Source organism: Cannabis sativa, chromosome 6, assembly GCF_029168945.1.
Source record: "Cannabis sativa cultivar Pink pepper isolate KNU-18-1 chromosome 6, ASM2916894v1, whole genome shotgun sequence".
NCBI lineage: Eukaryota > Viridiplantae > Streptophyta > Magnoliopsida > Rosales > Cannabaceae > Cannabis > Cannabis sativa.
This window is the reverse complement of record NC_083606.1, coordinates 47,028,479-47,050,210: the sequence shown is the minus strand read 5'-3', so window position 1 is coordinate 47,050,210 and position 21,732 is coordinate 47,028,479. Positions and strand designations below refer to the sequence as shown.

Sequence of the window (21,732 nt, the reverse complement as noted above, 5' to 3'; positions counted from 1 at the left end):
ATTTTTAAACATACTGTGCAGCTCGTTGCTAATCAACGAGGTTTATGGAAAAACGTGATTAATTAAAATTTTGCTTTTTAATTAAACTTATAAAATAATATTACAAAAGACTCGGGATCCCGATTATAAAATCATTTACAAAAAGTTTTAACTGATTAAGTGATACATAAAATAAAAGTCGTCTAACGACCAATTACAAAATCAGCCTCGCTGTCCCGATGATCGTACGCTCCAGGCCTAACCGCCCCGACATGTACAATCTTCACAAGCTCGCTCACGGTCCATCAGCTTTAGCCTTGCCTTTACCTACACATAAACGTAGAACTGTGAGTCGACAGACTCAGTAAGAAAAGCATAATAATACTCATACATAATTCTAACTGCCGTGTCCAACACGATACTGAGTCCCGCTACTGCCGTGTCCAACACGGTACTGAGCCACTACTGCCATGTCCAACATGACCCTGAGTTCTGAACGTTCATAGGGACGGTACTATTGACACGTAACAACCTGATCGGTCGAACCGGTCATACTCCGGCTGCTGGTCATACTCCAGCCTGTACCGACGTGTTACTATATCCTCCTGATCGGTCGAACCGGTCATACTCCGGCTGCTGGTCATACTCCAGCCTGTACCGACGGGATACGTCAATAGTACGGAACCACCAACCAAGTGTCGGCTGATCGGTCAAACCGGTCATACTCATTCTTGGTCATACTCCAGCCTGTACCGACGTGATAGGGTTGGATGGTTCGAAGCCAACATACATATCTAATGTAATCTAACAGGCTTCCTACATGCACGCTAAACATGTAATCTACATATGCATACTGTTATACTAATCTTACCTGGATTCCGAATTCAGGTGTGCCGGTCAACCTGACTGGAACTTTAGCTGAGCGGCGGATTACAGGCTCCTAAACCAAAAGAATCACAATACTATAAGTGACACGCTAAATCACTTCCCGGGGACTTAAACTAGGAACTAAAAGTTTCCCTATCGATAAAAAGCATGGCAATACCCCCTAAAACATAAAAACGAGGAAAAACACAGGTTCTGAAAATTCCCCAACCGGTAGACCGGTTGCCCAACCGGAATTCCGGTTCTGGGAAATTCAGGACCCTCATCCGGAATTCCGGATGCACAACCGGAATTCCGGTTCCTCGCAGGCAGCAACATCAAATTTTCATATCTTGCTCAAATCAACCCCAAATCACCTCAAACTTTCCAGACCTGTTCTATACCTTCCCTAGAACATATCCAAGGCATCAAAACAACCCAGAAACCTCAAACACGAAAAATGCCATTGGAGCTCAAGCTTTGAGTTCTAAACTCAAACTTGAGCAAAACCACCTAATCATGCATTCCACTAGCTTAATTCTACTTAAACTAGCATAAAATAATCTCTGAAAACTATTAAAAACAACAGCAACATCACAGAAACAGATTACACAATTTTCATGTTGAAAACCAAACTTTTGCATAATAAAACTCTAGCATGCTCAACCTAGGAATCATACTTCACAAATAGCTTAATTACCAACTAAAAATCATGCTTTCAACCTCAGAAAATAACCACAAAATACAGCAGCAACAACAACCAAACTCATGCATGCATCACCAATTAATCAAACTTATCCTAAGAAAAATAAGAGAAAAAGCTAGAAATCACCTACCACAATCAAGAAATCACTAGAGTTTGCAAACCAATGCTTGAATCACCACAAAATCCAACTCCAAGCACCCCCATGCACAGCCGAACATAGAGAGAAAAAGAGAGTGTTTTTCCTTCAAAATTTCTAACTTTGTGTTTTTTGTGAAAATGAATAAAATAGAAATAAAGTCACTTTTAATATTTCATTTCAGCCAAAAATCAATTAAAATAAACATTAATTCCATTTAATAACTCACATAAGACAAAATACTAATGGGGCAAAAAGACCATTTTGCCCCTCCACCATAAAATCACATAAATCATACTAAAGGGGTATTTTTGGGAAATTCTAAATTCCCGGCCATTCCCGACATTCCCAATGTCTAAAACCCGTCCCCAAACTACTAACATACTAAGTTGTGATTTCTACTGAGCCAAACGCCGAGTTCCAAAATACCGGGCACCGGAAATGCAAAATATGAAAACTACTGAATAACATAACCATGCATTTCTGAATTTCATAAATAACAGTATAATAAATTATTTAAATAGCTATAAATAATTTCATAATTAATCATAAACAGCTGCTAATTTCCAAATTAACTAAGCGGGCTTTACATGACTGCAACTTATATTTTAAATCGTATTCCGAGTAAATCTGTTCCCAAAACCCCTTTTGAGTTGTGGACTGGGCGGAAGCCTAGTCTGAATCATCTTCGTGTATGGGGTTGTCCAGCTGAAGTAAAGATTTATGATCCTAATTTGAAAAAGTTAGATCCGAGAACAAATCGTTGTTATTTCATTGGTTATCCAATGCACTCAAAAGGCTATCGCTTTTACTGTCCTACTCGTGGTACGCGAATTGTTGAATCTCAGACTGCTAAGTTTCTGGAATTTGATGTTGCTGAAAATATTCCTTCAACATCTCTTGAAATGGGGGAGTCATCTAAAGGAATTTGTATTCCTATGTCATTTTCAAGAGATGATAATAGTAGTCTCAATCCTACTCCAGTTGGTAATGCTCCCATTGTTGATGAATACATTGCTCCCGATATCGAAGATGATGAAGGTCCTATTATTGATGAAGGGCCTATTAATGATGAAGCTCTTATTGTTAATGAGAATCCTGTTATTGAAGAAATTCCAGTTGTGGAAGATGTTATTCAAAACAATGATCAACAAAGAGAAGTTATTCCAGAAGTACCTCCTCTAAGAAGATCTCAGAGTCAAAAGAAGTCAACAAAGTGTCATGATAATTTTGTTTATCTTGGAGAAGGAGAATATGATATTGATCATTTTGTGGATCCTGTCACTTTTAGTGAAGCACTTAATAGTCCACAATCTTCAAAATGGTTAGCAACTACGGATGATGAGATTGACTCCATGAAGAAAAATGGTGTATGGGAGCTAGTTTTATTACCTGATGGTTTTAAACCAATAGGTTGTAAGTGGATTTTAAAGGCTAAAAGGGATAAAAAGGACAGATTGAAAGGTTTAAAGTGCGTTTAGTGGCTAAAGGCTTTACTCAAAGAGAAGGTATTGATTACACTGAAACTTTCTCACCTGTTTCCACTAAAGATTCATTCAGAATTATTATGGCCTTAGTTGCGCATTTTGGTTTAGAGTTGCATCAAATGGATGTTAAAACTGCTTTTCTGAATGGAGAATTGAATGAGAAAGTCTATATGTCTCAACCTGAAGGCTACAAGGAGAAAGGAAAAGAACACTTAGTTTGCAAGTTGAAACGATCCATTTATGGTCTTAAACAGGCATCTCGCCAGTGGTACTTGAAGTTTGACAAGGTTGTGACATCGTTTGGTTTCGTAGAGAACAAGTTTGATCAGTGTATTTATATGAAGATCAGTGGGAGTCGTTATATTTTTCTTGTTCTTTATGTAGATGACATTTTACTTGCCAGCAGTGATTTGTCACTACTAAATGAGACCAAAAATTTTCTGTCTTCCAATTTTGATATGAAAGATCTTGGAGAGGCATCCTATGTTTTGGGGATTGAGATCCATCGTGACAGGAATCGAAAAGTTCTTGGCTTATCTCAAGAAGCTTACATTAATCGTGTGCTCAAAAGGTTCAACATTGATTTGTGTAAAGCTGGTTCTGTTCCTATTTTGAAAGGGGACAAGTTCACTAAGCAACAATGTCCTAAGAATGACTTGGAAAGAGGAGCAATGAAGAACATCCATTATGCAAGTGTAGTAGGGAGTTTGATGTATGCTCAGGTTTGCACTCGACCTGACATAGCATTCGTAGTAAATGTTCTTGGGAGATATTTATCTGATCCTGGCCATGATCATTGGGTTGCAGCGAAGAAAGTTTTGAGATATTTGCAAAGAACGAAGAGTTTTATGCTTGTGTATAAGCATGTTGACAATCTTCGAGTTGTTGGTTATTCAGATTCAGATTTTGGTGGTTGTGTAGATGATTTAAAGTCAACTTCTGGCTATATTTTCACCTTGGCAGGTGCTGCTATTTCTTGGAAGAGTGTCAAACAGACTTTGATCACATCATCTACTATGTATGCTGAGTTTGTTGCATGTTATGGGGCATCTTTGCAAGCTTTGTGGCTGAAGAATTTTATTTCGGAGATACGAGTGGTTGATTCTATTTCCACACCTATGCTAATCTATTGTCATAATAATGCTGATGTTTTCTTTTCAAAGAATAACAAGATTAGTAGTGCTTCTAAACATATGGAAATAAAGTATCTCATTGTCAGAGACTTGGTCAAGAAAGGAGACATTGTCATTGAAAATTGCAAGACCGAGTCGATGTTAGCTGATCCTCTAACCAAAGGGTTAAGTGCCGTGCTGTTTAATAAACATGTTGTTAATATGGGCATTTTAGAATCTTTTGATCTTTTGGGTTAGTGGGAGTTTTGTTTTCTGTTTGTTTTTAGAAATTATTATTTATAATTTTGTGAATAAAGTTATGAACTACATTTTATGTTTCAATTTTTTATTATTGAATGGATATGTTTTCAATTATGTTTTGTTATATTCTCGAGAATGATTGAATTGAAAGCATGTGGTTCATATTGTTGTGATCATTGTCTTTTAAATTTATTTGCTTAATGGCAATGATATGTTGTTGGCTTAATGTTTTAAGCAAGTTTAGTGACACTTACTTATTTATTAAGTAGTGTATGTTTAATTTCACTGGCTTATTTATTAAGCATCACGGTATCAGTGAAATTGAGGACTGATAAGGATATTATGTTATTTTAAATTGATCACATGTTGAACATAATTCCTTACCACACTACTAGACTTATTGACCATGTCGATTTAATACTTTGGTATTTGTGATTATGAATGTCTTTTGTTGAGTTAAAAATAATATGATTGTCATAGTTCATTATCAAAGGTTAAATTGGACCGGTATGTTGAGATGCTATCAGAGAACTATCATTTTTTAAAGTAGCCACAAATGTTTTCCTATTGTTCAACCCATGAGTCGTTTTCAAACAAAATTATTTTGATATATAATATATATGTATTAAAATCAATGTAGCCCAAGTGGGAGAATGTTAGACTTTTATTTGGGCTTACATTAAATTTTATTGATTTTATTAAAATTTGGGTTGATTGGATAGTTCTTTGCTGTGTTAGCCCATGTTGTTGGTGATCAATTGTTAATGGGCTTAGCATCTGTGTGTAAAGTCTAGGTGAAGCGGAAGTGTGGGCTTTTCTAGTTGACTGAAGCCTTTGATGAGCAGGCCCAACCCAGCTAAGGTTTTGTAGCTAAGTCCCCTCCCTAACTCTATAAAACATATTGTCTCATCACAATTGTATACATTTTTGATAATCAGATAAAATAAACTGCTTCTGATTTAGAGATCTAGGGAGGAAGACTTAGTTGATAGTATTGCACTATCGAATTGGAGTAACTGTTGTGGATCAAACTGAGATAATTGCTATGGATCAATCAGGTACACATACTTAATTATTATGTATTACTATTGTGTTCTATGTTATATACAAATAGATCTTGGGTTTATTATTAATTTTTCTAACAGTCAATACATTTCGTATTGCCTATATGTTCGATTTATTCTGCATTTCATACACGATCATATCTGCTTCATATTTTACATCTAAATTTCTAGTGATGAACTATACCTTTACAATTGCTTAACAAAATGGTTGAATAAATACTTCCCATTATCCCACGTGGCCACGTGGTCTGACTTTCGACTGACGACGGAAGCTGGTGTGGTCTTCCGATTTTGGTGGTGGCTAGAATGGTGGTGTGGTCCTCCGATGTGGTCCTCTGAGATTCGTGGTGGTGGGAATGGTAGTGATTTTTTTTTTTTTTTTAAGTTTTTTGAGAGAGAGTTTTTGAGCTTTTTGAAAAAATTAATTGGGATGGTAGTTTAGGTGAGCATAAGAATTAGTAAGATAAGATGGTATAGAATATTTTGGAGGTATTTAGTAATTGGGTGATTTTTTAAGTATAGTAAATGAAATTTTCCATTATACACAAAAGTGACCCGCTCATTATAGAACTCCTCTCTCTATATATTTTTTTGGGTGATTCTACAATGCACCCCCATAAAAGGGATGTATTGATGCACTCTTAACTAATTTCAACACTCAGAAAAATTTTTTAGTCTAATTTTTTTTCATATTCATGTACATTATAGCTATTTAAGATATCCTACAAATTTTTGAGAAATTTGGAATAATTTACAATATAGAAAACAATGTTCAAACAGTCGATTTTACACGCGTATAAAATAAAATAGTCACGCGTGCAATACACTGTTTGAACGTAGTTTTCGGCATGTTAAATTTTTTCGAATTTTTTAAAATTTTGCAGGATGTCTTAAATAACTATAACGTACATGACTATGAGAAAAAATTTGACCAAAAAATTATTTCGGATGCTAAAACAGATAGGGGTGCATCAATGTATCCATTTTAAGGGAGTGCATTGTAGAATTTCCCTATTTTTTTTTTTTTTAAAAAAAGACTAATAAGAAATTGATATTTTCTTAATAGTTATTTGTAGTTTCTTAAAAAATGAAAATAAGAAAAGAACGTTCAAATGCTACCTACCAACTAAGCAAATTTTGCAGTTTTCTGTCATGGATGATGTGGAACTTTTATATTATTTTACCGCAACAATGGTTTTTATATGCAGTCTTAGTCAATTTATTAATACGGTGATGATAAAGATATCATTAAATTCCAAAAATGAGTACCTTGGCACTTAGTCTGTGCTAGTGACGTAGTTTGCATTTAGTAAGAGAAACTATAATTTTTACTTCATCAATTTATTAATAAAGTGATAATAAAGAAAAGAAATATCATAAAATTTTACTTCATCAAAAAAAAAAAAAAGAGAAACTAGAAATTTTACCCCTATTTTATTAAAAGAAAAGCAAAATTTATACCTAATAATCTATGTACTGTTGGATTTCAAAAAAAAAAAAAATCTATGTACTGTTATTATCTTATCGAAAAAACATTATATATGTACTATTATCTCAAATTTAATATTTATGCATTGTTAAAAAAAATAAAACTAAATGATATTTATGCAAATAAAAATTCTTGGAGGTAGATATAGAATCGACGGTAGTTGTAGTTCGACAATGTAGTAGTAGTCACGTGGAGGACCATTACGCAAAAGACCAATAAATTAGGGGAGCTAAATGCAAAAACAAAGTAAGAATAAAAAAGAAATGGGACCCAAGTTAAGGCGAATAGAGAATATGAAGCCCCGCCTTTAGGCCAAAATGGGGAAAAATACATGTTATGAATGATGGCCGGTGGCCGACCTTTTCCCCTTTTCCGTTTCTCAGTTACACAAAATTTTCCAATTTCTAATCCTCACAAAGCGGAAGTCAGCTCTCTCTCTTGCCAACCATTTTCTAAAATTATTATTACAATATTAATACAAAAATAAAAAAGTTCTCTTTTTTTTCTTGGACCATCTACTTTTGAACTTTTCTTTCTTTCCTTCTAAATTATTCATTATTGAAGGAAAGAAATCCTAAATTACTTATACAGAACAAAAATCCAAAGAGATATCCATTAAGATAAAAAAATATATATATAATTACAGATAAAGAAACAGCTGATGTTTATGCCTGGAAAGAGGTTAATGAAAGGTGTTGCATTTTTTTCTTCCTTTTCTAGTTATAATTTTTTTTTTCCTGAATATTAAATTTATTATTATTTTAGCCTTTTTGCTACTTATTTTTGAATGCGGTTAGCTTTTTACTGTTTCTGATTGATTATCTATTCAATTCCAACCAAAACCCAATTAACTTTTCCATTAGCTATTATTATTATTATTGTACAAATTATTACATTACTAATTTTTATTTTATTTTTTGAATTGAAAAGAATATATATTTAAATACAGAACTAGGTTGGGTTTGAAATATTTAAATGCTTGAATTTTTATTTATATTTGTCATAGAAAAAGATAATTAATTTGTTAGATTAATTAATTAATGAGAGAAGATTTACAGTTCATCTGAGGTTGTGGGGAGTGCTCTTTTTTGCTGCCTGTTAGTGATAAGCACGCCTGGCAACTCATCATTCCCTCCAACCCATTCTCTCTCTCCTAGCTTTTTTTTTTCCTCTCTCTCTCTCTCTTACCATTTTCTTTGTTTCTTTCTCTCTCTAAAGTTTCCATTTTCCCTTTCTTTCTTCTTCTTCTTCAGCCCCCACTTTACTCTGTTTCTGTTCAGCTTTTCCTTCTTCACCTTTATTTTTATTTCTTGGTTTTTCGATTAAAAAAAATTGGTTTGATTTTCTCTTGAATATTTCGATTAGATTGGATCTGGGTTCCGATATAGTTTTGATTTGGAATCGGGTTTTTCTTCCTCATCCGCTAAAGGTACGGTCTTTTCTTTATAAATTCCTTCACTTTTCACTTAGATTTTGATAATGTAACGGTTGTTTTGCTCAATTCAATGAGATGTAGCTTTTTTAATGATTTTTCATGGATATTAGCTAATTTCAGAATTTGTTGTTTTTACTTTTTCAATATCTGTGTTTGATCTGATTGAGTAATTGCTCGGTTCTAATTCGGTTTTACTGATCCATGACCAACTGTGACGATATTTTGCTGAGTTTCAGCTGTGAATGTGTTTTTGCCTCCTCTTTTTATGTGTTTGAATCTTGTCATATTTTAATTTTAGTGGTATTGGGTTTTGGACATTTCGAATTTTGTAATAAAGTACATAGGTCTTATGATGTCATTAGAATTTTGGGTGTTCCAAGATCAGTTTTTGGTTAACACATGGTATGTGTTTCGTATTCAGTACAACTATTTGATTGTTTTCTTAGTTAATTCTGTCACTGTTGCCCATTGTTTCGTGCACGTGTGTCTCTCTATCAGCTATATGTATATTTATATCTTTCTCTTTCCCAAAGCTTTCACCTGTTTCATTTTGATCAGTCTACATCATTTTCCCATATGCTTCCTGGGTTTTCCGTATCGAATTCGGGCTTAAATGCAGTAGCCACTGAAACAAGTATTTTTTTTTTTTTGGTTTACATTGAGAGTTTTTTCTTTCGAAATTTCTCTTGGTTACTGCTCATTTATCCTTTTGCCTCTCTTTTGTTATCTCAAGTCTAAAATTTGTTTTACTGTGTATGTTGGTACTTTTATTGTTTTTTTTTTCTTAATTTTGTGTTGTTGACTGTGATTTTAAGATGGCTATATTTCATTTGCATCTGTATATGATTATAAAAATGATTACTGGATTCTGCTTTGAGTCTCTTTAGATGATATTTCTCAGTTTGTTACAGACAAGGAGTTTGAATCATTGTCAAGAAGTTTATCGATACTAAATGTCTGTCCACAATGAATGCTAGGTCAATTATCAACAAACATAAAATATAAGGAAAATGTGCTATTTTTTTTAAGATTCAACAAAATGATCATACTGTCTATCTTGTGGAGATTATAGAGTATGAATGCTTCAAATTGCTTATGAAACAATAAGATGACATAGAACATGGCATGGATATTAAGTTGTTATATTATTAAAATTGTGGATTTTGATAGCAACTAATTTTGTGTGCCTCCTCATCTGAGTGGTGGTGGATGTAATCATGTAAGGTATTTTATTTCTTCTAAAGAATAGAATGCAATCAAAACTGACATTTTTGATAGTTAAAGAGGTTCCTGTAATTTGTGGGTGGGTGAATTTTTAATGTGAAGCATATTTGGTAGCTTGGGAAGAATCTCTTCTTATAATGCTCAAAGAGTAAACAAATTTTTTGGCTCAAGAATGCTAGTACCTTGTTTTGCTAGGTTTTCTTATCAATGATGAACATCTTTCATTATTTCTATCCTTTAAGCATCTGTCTTTATTATAATAATGCATTTCCTGCTAATTTTTATCATGTGATGTTCATCATGTCACATATGTTATGATTGTCAAAGTACCCTTAAATATTTAATCACATTTGATAAGTTCTATTTGATTCTATGCTCTCAAAATATGTCAATCTCAGTTTTATTGCTTTCAGGGTAATCTTTTGTGAGCCCAAGTTCTAAAATTTTAAACAGATAGCTACGAACGACCACATGGCAGTTTCCATGAGAGATTTAGATTCAGCTTTCCAGGGAGCTGGTCAAAAGGCGTATCCTTCTTTGTAATCAAGTTTTCGGCATTTAAGATGCAAATTTTCTGCTATCCAAAATTACAAAAAATTCAAACATTTAAAATTATAATGAAATAATAATAATATCTGTGTACAGTTACTCTGCTAATCTTATTGTTTTTGTTGCTCTTGTTTTTTTTTTTTTCATCATCTATTATTTATTATTTATAAGATTTCTTGCTGGGTTGATCTGATATCTACCTTGGAAAGGTTGCTGTTATTCCTTGACAAAATTAAGTGGACTTGAAATATGGCGTATTGAAAACTTTCGACCTGTTCCTATCCCAAAGTCTTCGCATGGGAAGTTTTTTACAGGGGACTCATATGTGATCTTGAAAGTAAGTACTCTGAAGTATTTTTCTTATTAGTTTGTTAATCCAATTTTAGATTTTTGACATGTTAACTTGAATTTTATTTTATGAATTCAGCATTATTCTCCCTTTGTTTGTTTCTCATATTCGAGAGGCAACTTGTCACTACCAGAGCTTTTGTATAAATATTCTGATTCTTATTGAACCTATTTCTCATTTAGTATTTTGCTTATTAGTTTGTCAATCCAATTGTAGAATATTAAAATAACACAAATTTTATTTCATCACTAAAATTTTATTGTCCCTTTTGTTTGTTTCTTCACCTATGAGAGGAAACCCACTCTTTCACACCAATTTGTCACAACTAGAGCTTGTAGAAAACACTCTATTTGAGATCTTGAACCAGCCTTGTTTTTCTATTCTGCTTTCATTCAAATGGATCCTTGGTACAAGCTACAAATTATCATTTTAAAGGAATTCTTAATATTTTCTAGGTCCGATAAAGTTTTGCCATTAAACAAATTTACTTTTCCTGTAGAATTAAAATTGAAAAGAAAGTACTGAACTGTGCCAATTTATTTAAATGTTTTTCAGTTATAAGAAAGGAAAAAAGATATAAATATAATAGTTTATAGGAAAGTACAAGAAGTATCACATTAAGACTACCACTCCATCATGTTTTCGCTGTTGATTCTGTTATTCATCTTTACCTAACAACCTGCCGTAACCTTACATTTTGACAAAGAAATAGCCTTTTCTTTATGCAAGCAAGATAATTTATTTATTATATTATTGTTGGTATAATTTCTTACTAATTCAGTTTTTATTGTGTCACTATTTCTGTGCAGACAACAGCTTTAAAGAATGGAGCCTTGCGCCATGATATACATTATTGGCTTGGTAAAGATACCACTCAGGTAAGTTATTCACTCATGGATTAATTTGTCCAAAATTGAATTCCCTTGTGTGCTTCATTTGACATGGAGATTTGTTAGAATAGGATGAAGCTGGTACTGCAGCCATCAAGACAGTTGAACTGGATGCAGCTCTTGGAGGACGTGCTGTTCAATACCGTGAAGTACAGGGTCATGAAACTGAAAAATTCTTGTCATATTTTAAACCGTGTATTATACCCCAACAAGGTGGAATTGCAACTGGGTTCAAACATGCTGAGGCTGAAGAACACAATATACGGTTGTATGTCTGCAAAGGAAAACACGTAGTCCATGTTAAAGAGGCAAGTCCTTAAAAATAGATGATGAAAGACAAATCTGATTACAGCTGCATTATTGATATAAATGTGATGCTTATTTCTCATTTATGTGTATCATTCTCTTCCCTTTATTAAGTTGTAGTGATTGTCTCTCGCAGGTTCCATTCGCCCGATCTTCACTCAATCATGATGACATTTTTATTCTTGATACGAAGTCTAAAATTTTTCAATTCAATGGTTGCAACTCATCTATTCAAGAGAGAGCAAAAGCATTGGAAGTTGTTCAATACATTAAAGATACATATCATGATGGGAAATGTGAAGTAGCTGCTGTTGGTGAGTGGCTAATTGATTAAGAAATTCAATAATGATATGTTATATCACTTATTTTCAGGATTTTTATATTACTTTTTTGAGTGTTTTTACTATCTTTCATGTAGAGGATGGGAAATTAATGGCTGATCCTGAGGCTGGAGAATTTTGGGGTTTCTTTGGTGGCTTTGCTCCACTTCCAAAGAAAGCGGCCAGTGACGAGGATAAGACCATTGGTTCTCATCCTACAAAGCTTCTTTGGTATAGCTCTCTGTATTTGCTCCTTGTTACTTTCCACATTATCGTTTCGACTTTGGATCACTCCAGAGTGCATCTCATTGTTGCTAAGTCCAATTTTTTTAAATGGCTGGCTTGACTTAACATGTGTCCTTGTTGGCAAGTTTTAAATGTTGTCTTGCTGTTCCCAAATTCTATAACAAAAATCTTGCACGACATTGCTCACTTATGTGTCCCTCGATCCAAATGGTAGATAATTGTCGTATAAATATTGTGTATTGGCGTGTCTTAACTAGTTATAATGAAGTTCCTTGTATTATAGAAACTATGGGATCTGATTATACTCTGGTTGTGACGAAAATATACATGCTTTTGAAGTGTTGTGAAGGGAAAGGCAGAACCTGTTGAAGCTGATTTGTTGACAAGGGAGTTACTCGACACGAATAAATGCTATCTATTAGATTGTGGGATAGAAGTGTTTGTTTGGATGGGGAGAAGTACATCACTTGATGAAAGAAAGGCTGCAAGTGGAGCCTCAGAGGTAATAACCGGTTCTCTATCGTATTCAGCTACTCTGCTTTATTATTACTTAATCACACTTATTTTATTCTTGATTGCATTTATTAGGAATTGGTTAGTGGTGCTAATAGACCAAAATCCCACATAATCCGTGTGATCGAGGGCTTTGAGACAGTGATGTTTAGATCTAAATTTGATTCATGGCCTCAGACAGCTGAGGTAACTGTCTCAGAGGATGGTAGAGGCAAGGTAGCAGGTCAGCAACTATTGAAATCATTTTGTATTTGTATTCCTTGCGGTACAATTTATTGTTATAATCACAGTATTCATGGAAAATTCAAATGCTTTTTCATTGATTTTGTAGCACTTTTGAAGCGTCAAGGTGTCAATGTGAAGGGCTTGTTAAAAGCAGATCCTGTTAAAGAAGAACCCCAACCATACATTGATTGCACAGGGAACTTACAGGTGCACACAAACCTATATCTATAGTAATATACCTAAGTGATTTGTTTCTTTCAATTATTGAAGCCCCCCTTAATTGGCCTTTTCTAAAATAAAAATAGTTTTAACATTTATTTTCTATGGTTTTGGAAGTACCTTATATTATTTTTTGCTTCCTATGGCAGCTTGGCTTTTAGAGAGTATATAAATGAGGTTAGACTCATCGAGTTGTTATGCTAATTAATGGTAGTTTTACAGGTCTGGCGTGTTAATGGCCAGGAAAAGATTCTTCTTCCTACTACCAATCAGTCAAAGCTTTACAGTGGAGATTGTTACATCTTTCAGTATTCTTATCCTGGGGATGACAAGGAGGAATATCTTATAGGAACATGGTTTGGCAAGCAAAGTGTTGAGGTAAAATATATGCAATTATGCTAATGCTTAACAACCTCTTTGAACATTCTGTTGGGCTACCTATAATACACGCATATTCAAGGAGAAGGAGAAGAACTAATTTGGGAATTAATTAGTGTGTGTTGACTTTTAATTAGGAGTCTTTTAATTCATATAAGTGAGTCAGCAAAAGTTAATGTAATCCTACTTGTTGGGAGGGTCTTAGACAAAATGTATAAATAAGTCTTGAGAACTTATTTTAGGGGGTGAATAATTTGTGATTGCTTTGCATAGAGATAATTCTCTTTTGGAGTCTTTGAGGTACTTGAAACCTTTACACCATTTTATCCCTACGAATAGAGAACACCTAATCCAATCTAACGTTTTTCTCCTAATTCGATCCAATTCAATTAGACCTCAAAATCCAATTTAATTATTAATTAGATTGGGTCGGTTTTTTAATTGGATATCCAATTACATGCCTAATTTTTAATATTAACTTAAAAACATGCAAAAAAATACCTAAAGACTATATAAACCTTCATTTAAGTTTAATACTACATAAATATAACATCCTTACAAGTTTAAAGCAACCAAAAGTTTGAAATATCTAAAACAACAACACTACCAACTAATACAATAGACCAAAAAACATCATGAAAATAAATACACAAAACAACCAAGTATTACAAATTCAAAAAAAAAATGCTAGTAAAAATATAATAATAACATTTTTTTTATTATATATAAATAATTTTTTTACTATGTATTAGGTGTAATTGGATTAGATTGGTTTTTAATTGGATTTTGAGATTGACATCCGATAACCGATCCAATCCAATTAAAATCCAACTTTAAACATCAAATCAAATCTAATTATAATTGGATATCCAATTTCTTGTAATTGGATGGAATTGGTTCGGTTCAATTGGATTAGATTGGATCGTGTCCGCCCCTACCTACAAATTTAATAAGAGATTCTTCTCTTCTCCATGTCAAGTGTCTGTCAAATTGGTACCAGAGCCTTCAACAAGACCATGGTTAGTGCCAAGAAAATGATGACACGTGAACACCATGGAGGACCACGACAAGCAGGCAGCAACAACGGAAACTATGGTACAATAAAATCTACCCCTACAATGGTGTCTCCTGAGGAAAAATTTCCCTGCACATGTCCAAGTTTGAAGAACGCTTGGATGCTTGGCTTGAAGCAAAATTTGAAATGTTGTCTAAGAACTTGTCTTCTTTTTCCCTGACCTTCATTAATGATGGAATTTCTCTCCAAAATCCACATTTGGGGTTCAAGAGCCCACCTCCTGCCCCAACACGATCCAAGAACTTGTCCTCTTTTCTAACCTCCAAGAATGATGGAATTCGGCTTCGAAGTCCGCATTTAGGGTTCATGAACTCACCTCTTGCCCTTATACTAATGCTACCACCTTCGTTTGGCACGTTTCCAGTAGACCACTTCAACCATTTCTATGACTCCAGATGTGATTGGAGATGCCAACTTTTGAAGGGGCAACCCCGATGGTTAGAGTTTGAAAGTAGAAAGATACTTTTCATTGTAGCTATTTACCAATGCCAAGAAAATAGAAGTCGCGGTCATTTCCTTTGAAGGTGATGTGATTCTTGGTTCTAAGTGGAAAGCAAAGGAAGACCAATGAACCATGAAATTGCTTTTGTTGCATCGATTTTGCAGCCACAATGATGGGGTTTTATTTGACCAATTTCTTGTGGTTGGCCAAGAAACCACAATCAAGGAATACTATGGCTGCTCTATTGAATTGTTGGCACCCTTGGACAATATTTCAAACAAAATTGTGCTAGGTACCTTAACTAATGCCATCAAGAAAGGTCTACGTGATGAGCTGCGGGTGTTTTGACCACATTCTTTAGAAACATTCATGGAATTAGCTCTTTCCACAGAGAGTAAAAACAGAGGCAGCTCAAAATACTAGTTATCCAATCCTTCACAGCTCACAAAAAAAATTCCTAGCCTCAATACTCAATGGGCTAACTCTGCTACACCCATGGGGACATTCAAGAAAATGATAGAATCGGAGTATGAAAACAAGAAAAGGTTGTGTGTTTTAAATGTGATGGCAAGGGGTACAAAGATCATGTTTGCGAAAAACAAAGAGCTAAATATCTTGATTCTTCTCGATGATGATGTTTTCTAGGAGGATTAGCTCCTGGCCCACAAGCATGAAACAAATTTGGATTTTGTGGAAGTGAAAACATCAGTTGAAATTTCCCTCAATTTGGTGGCTGGTCTAACGGCTCCAAAGACTATGAAGATCTAGAGTGTCATTCACAACCAGCTAGTGGTAACTCTAATTGAACTTGGTGCTACTCACAATTTTATTACTACAACTTTGGTCCAACAGGGCTGCCAATATCCAAAATTGAGGCTTATGGTGTGACAATGGGATCATGGGCATTCAATGACTTTCTAAATTGGCTATGACACACTAACTGGAACACTAAATTCATGTAATTCTAGCTAGTTGACCAATTCGTCACTTTACATGGAGATCCTTCTCTTGGTAGATCCCTCATTTCTTCAAAGGCCATGCTCAAGACGTTGATGCAAGAACGGACAGGTATCATAGTGGAGTTAAATGAAGTCATGGTGTATTAGTGGAGGTGGTATTGATAAGCCACACCAGAATAAGTTAGACTTTAGGCTTAGTTGTTAACTCTCTTTATTTTAGGGCACCTTACACTATATTAGGGGAGGGGATCTCTTAGAAAGGGCATGGATAAAATTGATTGGAGTTGAGACTTATTGGGGAGAGCCCCAATCATCTCAAACAGATTGGAGTAGGAGAGACAAGCCTCTCGAAAGCTCGTGATTTGTAATTTTGTCCATCAATTCTATAAAGTTTCTGCAAGGAATTTCAGCTAATCTATTTGCGTAATTACAGAAGTTAATTCTACCCAAGAAAGAACCTATCTGTTGGGAGGGTCTTAGACAACATGCATAAATAAGTCTTGAGAACTTATTTTAAACAAGCTATTCTTCTCTTCTCCATATCAAGTGTCTATCACGTTTTTCCTGGGTGATATCTACACTCAAATTAAAATGTTTATGACATTTTTTTGATAGTTTTAGAAATGTTGAAGACATTTATTTTTCTTTCTCAAAACTAGAAAACTTCCTTATAGTTCATGTACAATTTATATACAAAGCAAATTCATTACTTAATATTTAGCACACTTTTAATTTATATACAAAGCAAATAGATTACAAATTGAAAATAGAAAGAACTGCCTTGCAAATAGAATTTCCTTATAATTCTTCAAGGCAGTTCTTTGTACTTTCTGCAAACTTTTTATTACGAAAGCTTTTTCTAATTTTGGCTCTGCCATGGCTGATAAACTACAAATTTGTGCTATGCTGTCTATGGCTGATTATATTGTAAAACTATTAGCTTGCTTGAGCACTAATCAGGTATTCATGTTGAAAACAGGATGACAGAGTTTCAGCTGTTTCATTAGCAAGTAAGATGGTTGAGTCACTGAAGTTTATGGCTGCCCAGGTAACTTTTGTATGCATATACTTACAAGACACAACTAGTTGTGTTGTACATGTCGACAAGTACAACTCACACTAACAATTTCTTTTCCCCATTGGTTTTCTAGGCTCGCATCTATGAAGGAAATGAACCAATTCAATTCTATTTAATATTCCAAAGCATTATAGTTTATAAGGTTAGTGAAATTTTGAGATAACAAACATATAGAATACATTTGGCATGTTTTTTGCCATGAATCTAATTAATAATAGTTGTTTTTAGTTGACCACCATATGATTTTCTAAATTCAATCAGGGTGGTCTTAGTGATGGCTATAAGAAGTACATTGCAGAGAATGAAGTTCCAGATGAGACATACGAAGAAGATGGTGTTGCATTATTTCGAGTACAGGGCTCTGGGCCTGATAATATGCAAGCAATCCAAGTCGACACAGTATGTCAATTTATTTATTCTTATTTAAGAAATGTTTGCATGTGTCCTGCATGGAAGTATTATTCATTATTCTTTGTCATTTCACCAGGCTTCATCATCTTTGAATTCTTCTTACTGCTTCATCTTACATAGCGGGTCAACTGTGTTTACATGGACTGGAAGCCTGACAACCTCGGATCACCATGAGCTTGTTGAAAGGCAACTTGATTTAATTAAGGTTTGACCTAATTTTCTTTCTGCTAAAAACTTTGACTGAATAGTGCTCTGTCATGGCTTTAACATATGCACACTGAGATAGCAGAGCAGCTGAGGTTTTCCATTTCCGCTTTTTATCTTCAATTGTCATAAGAATCTCCTGATATTATGTTAGAGTCAAACAAGTGATCTGGTTATGTTGAAAAAGTATTGTTTCAAGAAGGTTGCTCTCATTTATTGTGCATTATGTTTTTCATCAAAATCCGTAGTCCCTATTCATGTTATGTTATAATCTCCTTGTTAATATGCTCTATTGCAGCCTAATATTCAGTCAAAACCACAAAAGGAAGGTTCAGAATCAGAACTGTTTTGGGATTTGTTAGGCGGAAAGTCTGAATATTCTAGCCAAAAGGTTGTAAAGGATGCCGAGACTGATCCTCATCTTTTTTCTTGCAATTTTTCAAATGGTATGGATGATTCTGTCAATAGATGGTAAAGTTATATTATTTCTGAACTTATATTTTTTTCATTTATCTGACCTGTAATTTTCTTGAACTTTTCTTTTCTTTTCGTTCTTTGGGCCGGCCAATGCACGCAATTTGCAGGAATTTTGAAGGTATATTTTATTCATTTCTTTACGAGTATACCAGATGCTCTACTGAATGTTTTCCTTTCATGTTTATTACAATATTTTGTTTCTCTCTAATTTATATAACGTTTTTTCGAAACAAAATAAATTATGTATTAAAGTAAAAGTACAGTGGACCTATCCACAGAAAAAAAAAGGATTTATTTAAAGAATTATCATTGTTTCAGGTGACAGAGATATACAACTTTACCCAGGATGACTTAATGACTGAAGACATATTCATCTTGGATTGTCACTCCGATATCTTTGTTTGGGTTGGCCAACAGGTTAATTCCAAGAATAAACTGCAAGCTTTGACAATTGGGGAGGTATGAGTTATTAGGCTTTGCTAAACTGAAATATACCAGCCAGTGCTTTAGTTACAAACATATCAATGTGTGTTTGGCCTAGTAGTAGCTTTTTGGAAGTTTATACTATGTTAAATTTTTGTTAATGACATCTAGATGTCTCTGCCCCTTAGTGACAATTTAACCTACTTATTAACCTAGTTTATTTTTAACAAAATCAACAACTGGTTAGGATTTCTTGTCTCATTTGAAGCAATCTATTTACCTTTCTTCTTCTCTTCTACAGAAATTTCTTGAGGGTGATTTCCTTCTAGAAAAATTGTCTCGTGAAGCCCCAATTTATATTGTCATGGAAGGGAGTGAGCCACCTTTCTTCACTCGCTTCTTTACATGGGACTCGACAAAATCTTCAGTAAGTGACCATCATACACATTGATGAATCAAATACTTCTGTAATTTTTTTTCGCATTTAAAAACTATGTAAAATTTTCATTTTAATGCAGATGCACGGAAACTCATTCCAGAGGAAACTTAATCTAGTGAAAAATGGGGCACCGCCAATTACAGAGGTAAGGCCCCTTTGTCCAGTTTAATTGCATTAAACTTTGATATTTTCTTCTTCTTCTTCATTTTAATCGTAAACAGAACAGATATTCATTGCATCACAGCGTAATGTATTGTATTGTGATGCATTGCATTGCATGCATAAATAGAAATATATAAAAAAAATTGACAGTGCGTGAAAATATGTCCTGGGAACAAAGTTAGATGCATAAATATTTTAAAGGTGTTTTGCATTGGGGGAAAAAAACATAACCTATGTATGTTTGCAGTGAACTCTTTTTGTGATAAACATTGAACAATCTTTTTTTTATATCAACTGTTTTCATTAAAAATCACACTTTCAAGTTGTCATTCCTACGCAAAAAAAGAAGGAAAAGAAAAAAGAAGAATCCAACGTTTAAGGGTGTTTTTACCATGTTAGTGCTTTATATGACAGCCCTAACTGTTTTTCAAAGTTATCCTAAAATATATTCATTTGGAAATAACCTCTAGTTTATTTTGAAACTAAAGAATTTGAAGCTTCAAAGTAATAACTAGACCCTTCTGAGTTTGATCATGCCAATGCTCTGATTAGATGTTTGTACTCTTGATGTATGACTAGAAACCAAAACGGAGAACTCCTGTTTCTTATGGGGGAAGATCCAGCGTCCCCGATAAATCTCAGCGTTCAAGAAGCATGTCTTTCAGCCCTGACCGGGTTCGTGTGAGAGGGAGGTCTCCAGCTTTTAATGCCCTGGCAGCTACTTTTGAGAATCCAAGTGCCAGGAACCTTTCTACTCCACCTCCAATGGCTAGAAAAATATATCCAAAATCTGTGACTCCAGATGCAGCAACGCTGGCTTCAAAATCTGAAGCTATAGCGGCACTCACAGCTAGCTTTGAGAAAACAGCTCCTCCTAGAGAAACTATGATACCGCGATCTGTTAAATGTAAAACTAATGCTTTGTTTTATTTTAGAAAACTAATGTATTTTTGCACTCATTATTTATGGCTACCCATGCTAAAATAACCTCTCACTCACTCTTTCTCTTTGGGGTTGTGGTGAAGTGAGCCCAAAAGCGGCCGAACCAAAAATAGATACAAACAATAAGGAGAACTCCATGAGCAGCAGAATAGAATCACTCACGATACAAGAAGATGTGAAAGAGGGTGATGCGGAAGATGAGGAAGGCCTCCCAATACACCCATACGACCGCCTTAAAACAACATCAACAGATCCTGTTACAGATATTGATGTGACTAAAAGAGAGGTAAAAGTGTTCAAATGACATTTTATTATCAGAAGTACATGTTGCTTTGTCTTTTAGCTCTGACACTTAAGGTTTTGATGCATGCAGACCTATCTCTCATCGGTGGAATTCAAGGAGAAATTCGGGATGACAAAGGAAGCTTTCTATAAGCTGCCCAAATGGAAACAAAACAAGAATAAAATGGCTCTTCAACTGTTCTGAATATCCTTGTTATCTCTGGCATCTTTGTCTTTCTACAGTTTAGGATGCAGGTGGTGGGAAGCTTACCTGCAAATATGTACATCTCTTTCCGACCAGTACTCTTTTTGTTTTTCTTCACTGTTTACTTTTCATGTTTCTTTCATAACTGAAGTATAAGTATTCTCATTGCAAAGCATTGTTTTGTTTTTCCAGTGGGGCGACTGCAATTCAATTTCTCAGGAGTGAAAGGGACAGCATCAGTGCATTTTTAGCTGCTTCTGCTCCCAAGAAGTTTGTTTTCAAACTGAACAACTGAACCCAAAAGTTTTCCATTTTTCTTCCTTTTTGGCCTTGCGAGTTTGTTTGAATGTCTAGGTTTGATAATTTGTTGAGTTATTAGCGGCTTGTTATTTATTCTTTATGGTCACAGGTTTGGTGTGAGGTTGCTTTTTTTTTTTTTTTGTTTTTTTAAGTTTCTTTTCCCCACATTTATTTAATTTTATTATTTATTCAAAATTGATTTTATGTTAGATCAATTAGGGGGGCTTGCTAATGCAGTCTACTTAGCTTTGTATGGATTACTGAGGATGGAAGTGTGTACAGCAGAGTGTAAAAGCCAGTCTCACTCTTTATTTTATTTTTAACAATAAAAAAATGTGTGATTTTGTCATTGTTCCTGTCAATTTCTTATTTGTACCCAGTCACAGAACGAACAGTCCTTGAATTTGAGAGTACTTGATATTGAGCTCCAAACCAGGTGGTATTCTTTGTAGAAAGATGATGCATCATTTGAATTGGAAATTCTAATGAGCATTCGAAGGTGTCCAATATCATTATATTATTATATATGTGGAATACACTACTAAAATATACCAATAAGATGTCATCATTTCTATCAACAA

At 34.3% G+C, this 21,732-nt stretch overlaps 1 protein-coding gene across 3 annotated transcripts; it reads left to right on the top strand.

Moving 5' to 3' along the window:
* The first annotated feature begins 7,446 nt into the window (after positions 1–7,446).
* LOC115695937 (villin-4) lies at positions 7,447–21,500 on the top strand. Of its 3 annotated transcripts, none has more exons than XM_030623037.2 (25): positions 7,447–7,790; positions 8,464–8,527; positions 10,171–10,284; positions 10,544–10,643; positions 11,465–11,533; positions 11,617–11,853; positions 11,988–12,165; positions 12,270–12,402; positions 12,757–12,919; positions 13,006–13,153; positions 13,262–13,362; positions 13,597–13,752; positions 17,208–17,276; positions 17,380–17,448; positions 17,568–17,705; positions 17,794–17,922; positions 18,220–18,367; positions 18,506–18,516; positions 18,717–18,857; positions 19,123–19,248; positions 19,340–19,405; positions 20,002–20,329; positions 20,448–20,650; positions 20,738–20,927; positions 21,044–21,500. In XM_030623037.2, the coding sequence occupies exons 3-24, from the start codon at positions 10,229–10,231 to the stop codon at positions 20,849–20,851; spliced, it is 2,883 nt and encodes a 960-aa protein (XP_030478897.1). In that variant the 5' UTR covers positions 7,447–7,790; positions 8,464–8,527; positions 10,171–10,228; the 3' UTR covers positions 20,852–20,927; positions 21,044–21,500. The 3 variants fall into 3 exon arrangements, with proteins under 3 accessions (XP_030478897.1, XP_030478899.1, XP_030478900.1); XM_030623039.2 differs by having other exon boundaries at positions 10,156–10,284; XM_030623040.2 differs by lacking the exon at positions 8,464–8,527.
* Positions 21,501–21,732: the final 232 nt, after the last annotated feature.